The following is a 13,905-nucleotide window of genomic DNA, read 5'->3' as shown; positions in this document are numbered from 1 at the left end:
ATGGCTTCTTCTCTCCATGATCCAGCTTTAACTGTCATTTGTGGATGGCACAGCCAACTGTGTTGACAGACAATGATTTCTGGAATGTTCCTGAGCCCATTCAGTGATTTCAGTCCAGAATCATGCCTGTTTTAAATGCAGTGGCCCCTGAGGGCCCCTGCAGCCTTGTCCCTTGCTCACAGAGATTTCTACAGATTCTCTGAATCTGTTGATGATATTATGGACTAGGGCTGAATGATTTGCAAAAATAATCTAATTATGATTTTTTTTCCCAGTATTGTGATTGCAATTTGATATGCAATTATTATTATTAGGTTCCTCATCTCATGTACTGTTCAACATATTCAAGCAATAAATCGTTCTATATTACGTATTACATTTAGTCAGGAACACTGTCATCATGCATTTAACCATTTTATTGCAAAATGGATCTACTACAGTTTTACTTAATGCTGAAAGCTCTGCTCTAGAGATTCTACCTGGGATAATCAAGCAGCATGCTTTGCCTTTCCAGGGAGTGCTTAGCTAGAAGCCCCCATATGGATAGATGCATTTTTGACAATATGTATTGAAAACAATGACATTATTCAGAAGCAATTCATTCCTAGCATGAATCTGAATAGGACAGAGCAACAAGCTTTAAGCTATAAGGATGGAGGCTGGGGTGGAGGAGGTGAAGCTTTGCCAGCAGCAGCGTGATGCCTCAGCATTGATGCAAGCAGGGATTAGTGAGATCATATTTAAATAGATAGGAAGAGCTGTGATTGGCTGTAAGAGCTGGGAGGCAATAATTGGTGTGAGCTGGCTATCAGCCAATTGTGGTTAGGGGTACAATGTGAACTAGTGCTAAGCTTCATTAATATTAAAATGGACTAGGGCAGAACGATTAAGAATATATAGCTAATTGCAATTATTGTTGCTCATATTGCAAATTTTAATACAACTGATTTTTGCTTCTATGTCACTCGTTTTACTTAAGAAAAACTGACATAAAACACAAAAAGGACCATTTTTGTGAACCATTAAAAAAAATGACACTTGAATAGTTCTAAAATGTGCATAAAATCTCTGCAGCTGCAAGAAATGAATGTATTAAAGTGGTATTTGACATAAGTCAAGTTAAAGCAATATTGCAACATCTGCGATTTGTAAATTGCAGCAGGCCATATTGCGATTGAATTTCATTTGCGATTAATTGCCCAGCCCTATTATGGACTGTAGATGGAGGGATATTAGTTCTAAACATTAGTTCTAACATCCTAGAGTTAATTCTAAATGTCTCCTGTTTCTGCACAGCCTTTTAAAAATCATGAAAATATCCACAGCTGCTGGATGGACTTTATTGTCTGTGAGAGGTTCCCATGGCTTTCTTTTCATATCCCCACATTCGTTTTTCACCAGTGAGAAGATCAATGTACAGGAGTAACAAATAATCTTCATGTTTTAAAGGAGAAATCCCTCAGGCTGTAAAACATTTAGTGACTTTGACAGACTTACAACATGAATTTTAGACTGTTGTGACCAACTAATGGCCATTTTCTCTACCTCTCTGTGACATAATGAGAGGATTTCGGTGTTTAAAGTTTCTTCTTCGTTGCTCTGAAGTTGCAGAAACTTTCCTTAATCCCTTTGGCGACGTCTGAACCTGCTCATCTCTGTTCTGTTGAGTTCGGGCAGATTTTTTCTCTCAGCGGTCAGACTTGAAATGCACTGACTCAGGTTCAGCTCTCTCATGGTCATAACCATAAAAACCAGCAGCAGACCCATTACTGGAAGCTTCCGGGGTCAGCGGCTCACTGTGAGGGGAAACGCTGATCTGAGACCTGCTGCTGTGAATAAAACGCCTCATGTGGACTCTGTTAAAACCTAAAGTGAGCTCAGAAACTCAGCGTCAGCAGAGATTCACCCAGACGGACAGACGAGTAGAAACCTGCTGACAGACAGGAGGGGGCGGAGTCAAAGTCACCCAAAGTCACCTGGGGAATTGCTATTAAGATAATTATTTTAAGTTCTTATGATTACTTAAACATCCTGAGAGGATTATCCTCTCAAGTTTGGAAACATTTTCTAATAAACTGATTTTTATTTAACACTGATGATAAAGCATGGCCCTCAGTGGCCTTTAAAGGGATATTCTGGTATTTTTGAGGTCTGGTTGTATAAGGTACCTGTCAATAGTAACGGCGTTATCCTCCAAGGATTTTGGTGAGTGTTGTCGCTTTAAGGAGAGCACACAAGAGAAGCTTGGCTATACAGTGCTACAGATGGTATATGCATGAAATTTAGGTAAATATGGGCCAAAAAACTATGTCGGCTCCAATTTATGCTGTATAAAAAAATGTTGAAGCATTTTATTTTTCACCCAGAAAGCCTCTGTAAGAGTAGATATAGCCTCTGCATTTTTGAAATGCAAGCTTCGGCTACCAACAACATGTTCTTCCATCTAAGTGCACAACACGTTAAACTAGTTATTTAAGCTTAGTTAAAGCAAACATAGTGTGCCGACTGTAGCGTATGTAATTATCAGTCATTAGAAGAATAAAGCCGCAACCGTAAACTCACTCTGATGACAAATTTCCATTCATCTCTTCTGGTCGGGATCGTTTTCTCCAGGTGAAGAAGGTCGGAAAAACACTGGCATTCAGTAAGACGGGGAACTCTGGATGGGGAGTGATGCAGGCTGCAGGCATCTGTGAGCCGCTGTCCTGCACTCAGGATTCAGAACTCAGGATCTCTCCTGCTAACCAGTTTCCACTGAAGTCCTTCTCTCTTTCTTCCTGCTTAGTCTCCGTCTGTTGAAGTTTCTCTGTGGACTCCAGCTCATAAAAGTATCTCCTTGTATCCACAGCAAACAATATGTCATTGTCAGAAAAATAGCTGATTTCTAGTTTATTCTTAGTTTTGTTTTGTTGCTGTCTTGGTGCTAATGCTACCAGCTAAAGCGGTTCTGTTAAATAGGACATATTATGCAAAATCACTTTTTCAGGCTTTTCTTACAAAAATATGGGACCCTGGACTGTCCAAAATCCCCTCAAGTACCAGAACCCCCCCCCCATCTTTCCCCTCAAGTACCAGAACCCCCCCCATCTTTCCCCTCATGACCTCATGTGGGGAGTTAGCCCCGCCCCAAGGTTGGGTTCACTCTTCCTGCTTGGAAGAAAGTTCCGCCCTCCTCTCCTGATCGAATCAGGAGAGCCACAACCATTTAACCTCATCCATTTCCTGATAGGGCGGAGTCAGACAGCTCAGTAACTTTTAAATCCACAAACACAGAAACAGCTCGTTCTGAGCAGGGCTGAAACAGCAGGGTTTTAGACATGCAAAAATTTAATACTGCAGTGTTTTTTAGCAGCAGACTTCACAGGCATGCTTTAGAGATCTCTGATATAATATCAACTTGTCTTAAAAGGGTAAAATATGTCTCTTGTAGTTCCTTCTGTAGTTGGGATAACAACTCTAATGTGGCTTATATGGTCTGCTGTGTTAAACCTTGAGGACAGTTTTAACTCCGTTGGGGTCTTGTGAAGCATGTTTTAGAAGCACAATCATGTTATTCTCTGAAACACAGCAAAGCACCCTCACTAGTGACGCTGTTGTTGCAGCTCTGGCTGTTTTTTTTTTTTTTCATTTTAATGGCAGATCGCACGCTGCCACGCCACCTGCTGTTGCAGAATGTATCATGAGGAAGAGAATGAACGCCTTTATAATCAGTGGATTTTATCAGTTGATATTATGTTATTGACTTCCTCCCACAAAAACATGGTTGTTGGATGCATTGGTGACTCTAAATTCACTGTGAGTGTGAGCATGCCTGATTTTTGTCTGTATGTCAGCCCTGTGATCGACAGCCGGCCATGCCGGGGTGTACTCCGCCTCACCTATTACAGCTGGGATAGGCTCCAGACCTGCAACCCTGAATGGGACAAATGGTATAAAAAATGGGTGGATGGAAGGAACTGCAATATGCACCGATGATTTATCAGTACTGACATACCAAGCATCCTGAGTTTTTAGGCTCCTTAAACAACTTTTTTATATCAATAGCCAAAACACAACAAATGGTTACCAAATAAGATCTTTTCATAATCCTGTCTTAAGAAGTATATACTAGTCTATGATTTTCATTGATTCAATATTAAACCCAACTTTACACAAAAACATTTCTGTGACTGAAACCTAAGGCGTGAAGATTTCTTCAGAGAAAAATGTGTAAAATTTTTAAATTGATAATCTGTCTGCAGCCATGACCTTTTTTAATTCTTTTAGTGTGTCTGTGTGTTTCCATTGGGTGTAAAAGCTTCTCTGCTGCTAAAACACTGGCTCCAGTGTTGCAGTGTTTGTGCGTTTATGCGTGCATGTGTTCATACCCGTGTGTTTTTGTTTATGCATACTGTATGTGTGTGTTTGTTTTGCAGTGAACTAAAGAAGCTTTGGTGACCGAAGCACAGCAGCTTTAGAACAAGTCAGGCTGAAAGATCATTCATTATTCATTCACACACAGACACACACTTTTGACTGTTCAGGTACAGGTCAGTGAGGCTGGGTTTTATTCTGACATTTCTGCTTCACTGTATTTTGATTTTCACTTGAAAAGCATAAAACTGGATCCAATAGGGCTGTCAAACTGCAGTGCCTGTCATGTCCGCTAGAGGCTGCCTGCAGAAGAAGACCCATGTTAAAAAGCAAATGCAACAGCAGAAATAAACATGTTTACAGCCTGGTCAGAAACATTTAGCTCAGAATAGTTCAGTCTTTATAGACACACTCCTAGGGGGGGATTTTTTTTATAACTGGCCTGTTTTAGTTTGAAGAAGGACATCAGCTATGCAGATTTAGGGGCGGGGCTGATATGACTACAGGCTGGAGTGTATGCAAAAGGTAAGGATGGAATGATTTATTAGGTTGAAAGGATGACATCATATTTAAAGGCAAGGATGGACGTTTATATAAGCTTTGAAGCATGACCAAATCTTCAAGGATGGAACATTTTATGGGCTTGAAAGCATGACATCATATTTAAAGGCAAAGGCATTAATGTTTTATCAGCTTGAAAGGGATATCATCTTTTAAGGCAGAGGATGGAATGTTTGCAGGTATTACAGGATTACTTTATCTTTTAAGGCAAGGATGGGATGTTTTATAGGCTTGAAAGGATGGCATCATCTTTAAAGGCAGAAGACGGAATGTTTGTGAAGCTGGGGATGTAGCCCCCCTCCCATTTTTACCAAATTGTAGGCCTAAGTTGGCAGTTTTTCAAGGAGTGTATGGAACTGGCAAGAGCCAGGTAAATCCTTGGCTGCTTTCTTTAAAGGCAAGGATGAAATGTTTTATAGGTTTGTATGGATTGCATTGCTTTAAAGGCAGAGGATGGAATCTGGAGATGTTGTGGCTAAATAGATGGCCATAGAACAGTCCACATACGGGAATGATTGTTGGTATACATGCGTTCTGATAATGAAAGAGAAATGATGTATACTTTTTGTTGTCGCCTGCCTCCGTCTGTTTCCAGATTAATCCCGCCGTAGTTTGAGAGTGTTTCCAATATGGCTGCCGCCCTGGATTTGACTTAAAAGCCGTCTTCAGTAACTACCCTGAAGATTTCTTTCAAGCCTCTTCCGGTATTTTCTACAGTCTGTGGTTCCAACATGAACTTAAGACTGTTTGATGTTATAACCAATGGTGATGTTAAGAGGAAGTGAGTGGGCATGTCTTATCTCCCCCCTCCCATTTTATGGGGGCATTTCAAAAACATTCCCTGGTAGATGAGCCTCAGCTGAAGCTCTGGGTTTAGTCCGTCCTTAAAGTTTAGTTTTCTCTAATGTTTTTGCCAGTATCCTCTCTCTGTGCTGGTGCATCGTGAAAGCAGACAGTAGCGCTGAAATAAAAATTCAGATTGAATTTGAGCGGCTGCAGCTCTGAAAACGTGCGGTTATGTAATGAGTCTCTGAGCTGAACATTTATAACTCTGCTGCTTTCATCTGCTTTACAGGTTTGGAGGAGAATCATCAGAGTCTCACTCCTACAGGGGAAAATTGTGTTATTTGAAAAATTACAAATGGCTTTATTGCGTTTCCATGAGTTATTTATGCTCTCTGTCTGAAGTGATTGCATAAAAATTGGGAAAGAGCTTGAAAGTTTGCTGCAGACAGACTGAAAATAAACAGATTATTCTTATTCAGTCCCATAGGAGAGAATTTTAACATTTCAGTCTCGTTTTCATACTCCTTGTGCCTCATTTTAATCTTTATACATTTGCCTCCATGTATTTTGATTTGGCAATGTTTTATATTTATGCTGCACACGATTTCATTCAAATTTCCCAGAGGAAAAACTTATAGCTGCATCAAAAATGTGAATGTTATTGAAAAGTTTTTATTTGCATAATTTAATTGGAAATAAAACTTAATTCACTCTAGATTTTTTAATGAAAATATTTCAAGACTTTCTTTGTTTTAATCTTTATTATTACAGCTTATAAAAATAAAGATGCTCTATCTCAAAATACGATATTACATTAGACCAATGAGAAAAGGGTTTATGATACAGCCAGATCCACCTTCTGTAGTCTATGCTCTTTTTTCAGTGTTGTCTTTGCAGGACCTGTCCCAAGTAGAACTGAAACAATCTCTTATGCATCTTATTGGACACGTCTCATACATGTTGTGCTGTATTTCCATTTTGGTTTGACAGTGCTGAACCCAACCCAGTCCCCTCTCCAATCCCTTCACCTCAGGCTGCACTCTGATTGGCTGATTTCACCTGAAGCATCTTAGTCCATTTTGGAATGCAGTCTTCACAGAAAAGTTTTATTCTTGGTCCTGGCTCCTGAGCATGAATTACTCCATCAATGTGATGTGGCATGGAGGCGATCAGCCTGTGGCACTGAAGCTTAGGTAGTTTTAACAGCAGCCTTCACCTTTCTGTATGATTGGCTCTGCTCATCTTCCTCTTCACAATAATCCTTAGTAGGGATGTCTGGGATTTACCGGTTGGACAATAAAACACCCAGTCCCTCAGTAGTCAGCACCAGAATAACTAGTATTCCTAATGTGTTTTTTTTAGCAGTTCAGGCCCAGAATCCAGGTCAAACGGTCTGCCTTTACAGCAGTTTGAAAGTACAGGACAGCAGGCTGCTGATGATGAAAGAGGATGAAGAGGAAATCTACTCCTCTTTCAGCTGTGTGGACATACATTCTATGGACAAAAGTATTCAGACACCTGACCATTGCACCAAAAGGGACTGTGAACTTAAATCTGGAGTTGGCTCTTCCTTTGCAGCTCTAACAGTCTCCACTCCTCTTTGAAGGTTTTGAGTGTTTCTGTTGGAATGAGTGTCCATTCATTCTGTAGAGCATTTATGAGGTCAGGCTCTGACCCAACTTTGGGGTCGGGTCCCCATTTGAGGTTGTGAAACACTAAGATGGGGTCACCAGATGCCTTAAAAAAAATGTTTTTGTTTTTTTAAATTACACTGTTGCCACTTTACACCAATTTTACCAAATTTTAATAACTTTTCATCACTTTATAACACACATTTTGCCAATTTTAGCACATTTTTGCCACTTGAACCCCACTTGTGTCAATTTTATACCCTTTTCACCACTTTTTCTGCCTGTTTTTGTCACTTCTTAACCAATTCTTGCCATTTTCTGCCTGTCGTTGCCTTATCATTGCCACTATTAACCACTTTTTACACCCCTTTTTGCCCGTTTAACCACAGTCATCCCAATTTTGCCGGTTTAACTCAATTTCTCATCCCAGTCCACCTAATTTCCCCCAATTTTTGCACCTAAAAGTCATTTCAGCCACTTTTTAATCCCGTTTTACCACTTTTGGTGCCCATTTTTGCCAATTTAATCCATTTTCGGTTATTTTTGCAACTTATAACCCATTGATGTTCTGAAAAATCCAATTTCAACACCTTTTTACCATTTTTCGCCATTATTCACTGATTTAAGCAATTTTTCATCCATTTTAAATATGTTTTTTAACAAAAGTTCTTTTCATTTTAAGAAGGCTCTTTACTACACATATGAACAGTTAGAGATATTTGTTTTTCCTTGATAAGAGTGGTTATTATTTAGGTCAAACATGAAATATGGTTTTCACAGCTTAACTTTACAATGGATCATGATTTTCCTGACCTCCATGGGCCCCCAGTTTGGCTGGGTCCCAGAAACCTTCCCCTTTATCCCTGTTTATGGGTGGCCTTGTCTGTACATGACTATTCTTGAATGTTCATGGCTGTTTAACCAGCTCCAGGTACAGTGGGGGTCCCCGGTCTCTCGCACCTTTATTCTGGGGGTCGCGGGCTGAAAAGGTTGAGAACCACTGGCCTAAGTTGCTCCATTGTATCAACAGAGCAGGTCGCCATCGCTCTTAGAGATTGATAGCTGACAGACGGGGTCTGAGTTTGCTCTGATATTCTGAATGTCTCCCCTCTGGAGTTAGAAATAAGCCCCTCAGACTGACAGCACGCGTTTAAAAGGATAAATGTTTGATTTGATTTCAGAGTTGAAGAGGTTAAACGCCCTGACTCCTACAGACTCGCTGTGATTCAAACCAAACCTGAGGAAGGAAAACTTTTATTGCTCCCACTGTGGACTTTATGCAATAAAACCTGCGACAATAACTTTTCATCTGACGAAGAGCAGCTTCACTTTATTGATGCTTCTTTATTGAATGAAGAACGCAGAGGGAGAAATAAAAGAGAGAGACGGCCGGCGGTGCGTTTCCTCGGCAGACAGAGAAAAAAAATCATCTTTAATAACCTGCAGCAGCTTTATTTCTTCGTCTTAAACACATGAACAAGAATTCAGTGGCACGCGTCTGTCAGGGGAACGAGGACGCAAAAGATCAATAAAGGGCAGCTGTAAAACACTTTAATGAAGTATTTTTAAATTAAAGCAGATTTTTCTTTATTTACAGAGAATGCTTTGGTTTTTTATCTTTCTTTATGTTTTATAATATGATAATGAATATTAAACTCTAAGTTCTCATAGTAGTGTATGTTGTCAAAGGTTTCTTTTCAAACGTACAGCTCCTCTGTCTGCAGGGATAAAACTGTTTAAATCCTCTGCCAGCGCTCTGAAAGATGAGCTTAATTTTCTGCTCTGGTGATTCATTTTTCAGCTAACACGATCCACTTTCATATTGTTTATTTATCTTAAAATGTACAAAATTTAATCCTGCATTGCTGTTTATGCACACATGCATTTGTACTGTGAAATTATGTTAATGTGGCTCACATATTCCAATTAATTCTCATGTTGATCAGATTCTTTCTTTTTGATCTCCTCCCATCATTTCCATCCTCCCTCCTTTTCCTGCTCTTCGGTGTTGATTGTCCGTCTCCGCCTCCATTTTCTCTCAATCTCTCCTCCATCTCCATCTTTCCTCCTTTCTCTTTCTCTGTACATGCTTAATCTCTTCATCTTCTTTCCTCCTGCTGCACTCTTCCTCCTATCCCTCCTATTGCGTTCCCTTCGTCCCACTTTTTCGCCCTGCATTCCTGTAAGCAGGATGCTTGTGCATGATTTTCAGCAGCATAGAGACACGCCCTTTTAATGTCCATATAAGGCTGTGAAACTGCAGGGCTGTGAGCACATACAGTAGTTGCATTAGACTAAAAGGATAAAGTTTGGTAAAGAATAATTCAAAATATTAAAACAGTTAAAAGCTTGAAGCTCAATTAGAAGTTCTAAACTTGGTCAAAGTGGATTTAGAGCTGCTTTAAATGGTAGCTTTACTGAGATAATATTTAGTAATGTTGATAATAGTTATACACTAAACAAAGTAACGTGAGATTACCCTGGTAAGCTATGTGGACAAAAGTATTTGGACACCTGACCATTACACCAACATTACATTCAAATCAATGTACTCTGAAATGGATATGGCCGTTCATTTGCAGCTGTAACAGAACTCATCAAACCATGTCCGTCCTTGTGCTCTGAGCCACAGTCATGCTGGAACAGAAAAGGCCCTTCCCCAAACTGCTGCCACACAGTTGGAAGCATAGCATTGTCTATAGTAGGGCTAGGAAATTATTTGTAAATTAGTTTAAATTGCAATTTGGCTTGTTGCAATTTTTAAATCACAAAAGGTGCAACATTTCTTTGACCTGAAATTTGTGTCAAAATACCAGTTTGAAACTTTTTTCTGCAGCTGAGACATTGTGCATGACATATCATGCAATCATTCAAGTGCATTTTTTTTTAGAATAGTCTACAAAAAATCCTTCCTCTTAAGTTTTGTACTTTTTTTCTTATTAAACGTAAGAATGACCAACAACCCTTAAATGCAAGAATTCATATCCAATTTGCAATATCAGCCTAAATCATCAGAATAAGACACTGTAAAAGAATTGTTCAGCCTTTGTTTAGGAATTAAAGAAAGTTAAGGATTTATCGCATATCAAATCGCAGTTGCAATACTGGGTAAAAAATTGCAATGAGATTATTTTCCAAAATCATTAGCATAGTCACCATAGTCTGCTGTAACTCTGCGGAAATTTGCTCAATCTAAAAAATTCCAACGCTGACAGAGAGCTGAGAATCTGTGCTTTCTGGCAATATATGATGTGTGGTATATTTATTACGGTAATGTCAAACGGCACCACGAAAACAGCAGCTTTGGCAGAAGATGAGATCGAGCGAGAGTGGTGTTTTGTTTAAAAAAAAATAGCATTAGATAGTGGCATTTGTGCGTGTCTGTCATGTGCAATAACAATATGTTACTTGAGAATGTTGAGAATGCGTTTTTCCACCTTTATTTGCACTAATTGTCACCTATGTATATAGTTATCTTTTGCACTGTGTTTTGCACACCCAGAGTCCTAGACTCAAAAAATGACTGGTGATTGTTCTAAACATGTATAGGTTCACATTTCAAATGTCAAATCAAAACTTCATGAGCAATAACAACATTTCTTCTCATAAAAGCCATGAAAAACAAATCTGTTTTTGTGTTTTTCTTCTTTTAAACTGCTGACAATTCCATATAATGTGCAACAATCATTAACCAGATATTAAAAAGTCAAGTTCAAGTACTCCTGGGAAAAGGGACCAAAGCTCTCAGACTTAGGGCATTTCCTGACTATTTTACAGTCATAATAACAAAATATGTCCAAATCGCCATTTTTAGACTCAGTAGGTAAAGGGTTAATGGTGAATCAGTGGAAATATTTAATTTTTGATTGCGTCGTCATCATTTGATTTTACCAGTATAGCTGGAAATTCAACATTCTGTTTTCATGAAGACTCTACATGAAATCATGCATTTGCATGGGTGTGCATTAGAGTGCGTTTGAATGTTTCTAGTTTTTGTTCTTGGGTAGAAACAAATACACACAAAACTCTGTCTGAGAGCATTTTAAGAACACATTTTTTCTGAATAATCTAATGGGTTTCTTTTTTTAGACAATTTATTGTAGGAGATGTTTTCGCCTTGACCTGTTTTGGCTGTCATCTGCAGTCTTCCTCAGAAGCGTCAGCTGACTGCTGTGACGTGTCCTTATATGCTGTTCTTCCAAGGCGTGGTCAACCTGATGGACCTGACAGGTCTATCTGGCTGACCAACCCCCCCCCCCCCGCCGCCACCCGAGAGAGTCCCAGATGTGGGAGAGCATGAATGCTCCCTCATCCCTGATTTCAATGGCCTCTTTAATCTGGCGTTTGTGTTTAAACACACCAGAAGAACAGCATATAAGGACACGTCACAATGGTCAGCTGACGCTTCTGAGGAAGACTGCAGATGACAGTCAAATCATATCAAGGTAAATACATCTACAATAAATTGTCTGAAAAAAGAAACCCATTAGATTATTCAGAATAAGAAGACAAAATGGACTTGCTGGATTTACACATTTTTTCTGTAGAACAGTTGATGAATGAGGTCCACTGAATTCTCTTCACCTACTTTACTTCTGAATTCCCTTCATTCCTTACATTTCTCTCACTTTTCCCCACATCCTGGCAGTTATCCCCTTCTTTCCCTCTCATACTTCCTCTCTTCCTCTTTATTTGTCCCCTTTCTCCTCCATGTCTTCCCCTTATTTCTCATTTCCCTCCAGTCTTTATTTTCTCATTTCCACCTCCCTGATTCCAGCTGTTCTTCCCTTTTGCTCCCATCTTTTCCCACATCCCCTCTTTTTCTCTTCTCCTGGTTTGTTTCTCACTCGGCCTCTTTTCTGTTTGTGTGTTTCCTGACAGGACGGCCATACATGGACATGGAGTAAGGATGGGCCGATGCCTCCCCCTCCTCCTCCTCTTTGCCTCTGTCTGAACCATTGATGCCCCCCCGACCCGAACAAGAGAGGGAGAAACACAGAGACAGATAAAGAAAATTAGAGAGGGATAAAAACAGCAAGCTGAAGCAAAAAGGAAAAAGAGAGGAAGAGGGAGGTGGCGCATCTATAATCTCCACGGCAGAGAAACACTTAGAGGGAGGGCGACCACACGGGCGATTCTGTCTATCCTGCAACTTCAGGAACCATCATCACAATTTAATAAGAATCTGAAAGGCTGCGGTGCTGCAACAAATCAGTCATCATAAGGGAGAGGGCGGGCGAGAGAGCTCCATCCACTCTGAGAGAGAGAGAGAAGGAGGATGCAGCGAGGTTTTAACACCTTCCTTCCTGGATTTATATCTTCTGACTGCAACTCCCAGCAGCAATAAACCTGCGTCTGCAATATCAGAGAGCAACTTTATTATTATCTGACACATATTCTGCTCCTCTAAGACTGTTGAGACGTCAAGAAATTATGTTGTTCCACCAGGAGAGTCTGTGTTTGGTCCTCCTTATTTAGGAGAAAAGTTCTCATTTGGAAACGGATGTAAAATAAAGGAATATTTCTGAGAGTTTTCCCTTTAAGGAGCATTTTCAGGAGTTTTATTTTGAAGAGCAACAGGAAGACCCTATTCTCAAGGACATCAGAATAAAACCCAGGCAGCACTCGTGTCGGATGCAGCAGCTTTCCCGCTCTTTTGCAGCCTTTTTCATGGCTTGACACCTAACTGCCCTCAGCCCCTCCCTCTGCCCCTCCTACCCCTGTCCTTCCCCGTCAACATGTCCGACCACTTCCTGTTTCGCTGCCCCGCCCACTCAACTAAATCTGGTCTGAGTAAGAAGTGAGCGATCAAGTTAAAGCCCTCACATCAAACCTTTAAGCTCCACCCCCTTAACCAGGGGACAGATCTCGACTCTCGACAGGCGGGACGAGCTGATGCAAGATGGCGGCTGGCGTGGCGACGTGGCTGCCGTTTGCAAGGGCAGCGGCAGTGGGATGGCTGCCGCTTGCCAAGAAGACGATGCCCAAACCTCCCGTGGACAACACGTCCAGATCAGATGAGATCCTGTACGTCAACGTCAGCGGGGTCAGGTTTCAGGTGAGTGCGGCTTTCTACTGAGCATGCTCCGGAGTATGGTGGCAAAATGAGCCATTTGTTATAAAAATGTCAATTTAAAGAAGGCATGCAGCTGCAGATTCTCCACATTTTGTGGAGTCTAACATCCTGTGAGGTAGCTGTCCAAACTTTATCAGTTAAATTTTAATTTTTCCTTCCGTAAATTTCAGTTTTCCCCTTGAACTGTCTGACTATTGATTTTATTTTGAAGGTGGACAACCAGAAGTGTGATGCTCTGTGTTGACAAGTCTTTAATGAAAGTCAGAGCACAACATTCAAACATAAAAAAATATAGTACAATCTCTAAGGGTCAACAGATAATGGCGTTATAGGCCTGATATGGATACAGATTATTATCAGTTTGTGAGACTGATAACTGATAGGTGGAACCGATGTGCATTTTTTATGACATACAAAATGTACTTAATGCAGAAAAAGTTCAATTTAATGATCAAAAAACTGAAGGAAACGAACATTTAGCCCTAGCTCTATTGGCAT

General features: G+C 40.3%; 1 protein-coding gene across 4 annotated transcripts in view; it reads left to right on the top strand.

Annotated features, from left to right (window-relative positions):
- kcnd1 (potassium voltage-gated channel, Shal-related subfamily, member 1) overlaps positions 1–13,905 on the top strand; it is a 147,397-nt gene that overhangs the window by 43,400 nt on the left and 90,092 nt on the right. For all 4 annotated transcript variants that reach the window (XM_041799554.1, XM_041799551.1, XM_041799552.1 and 1 more), the window contains one exon: positions 12,213–13,389. In XM_041799554.1, the coding sequence (XP_041655488.1) occupies positions 13,234–13,389 (156 nt within the window). In that variant the 5' untranslated portion in view covers positions 12,213–13,233. The remainder of the gene's footprint in view (positions 1–12,212; positions 13,390–13,905) is intronic.

This window comes from Cheilinus undulatus, linkage group 11 (assembly GCF_018320785.1).
Source record: "Cheilinus undulatus linkage group 11, ASM1832078v1, whole genome shotgun sequence".
NCBI classification, from domain to species: Eukaryota; Metazoa; Chordata; class Actinopteri; order Labriformes; family Labridae; genus Cheilinus; species Cheilinus undulatus.
The sequence above is the reverse complement of the archived record's forward strand: the minus strand, read 5'-3'. Positions and strand labels throughout refer to the sequence as shown.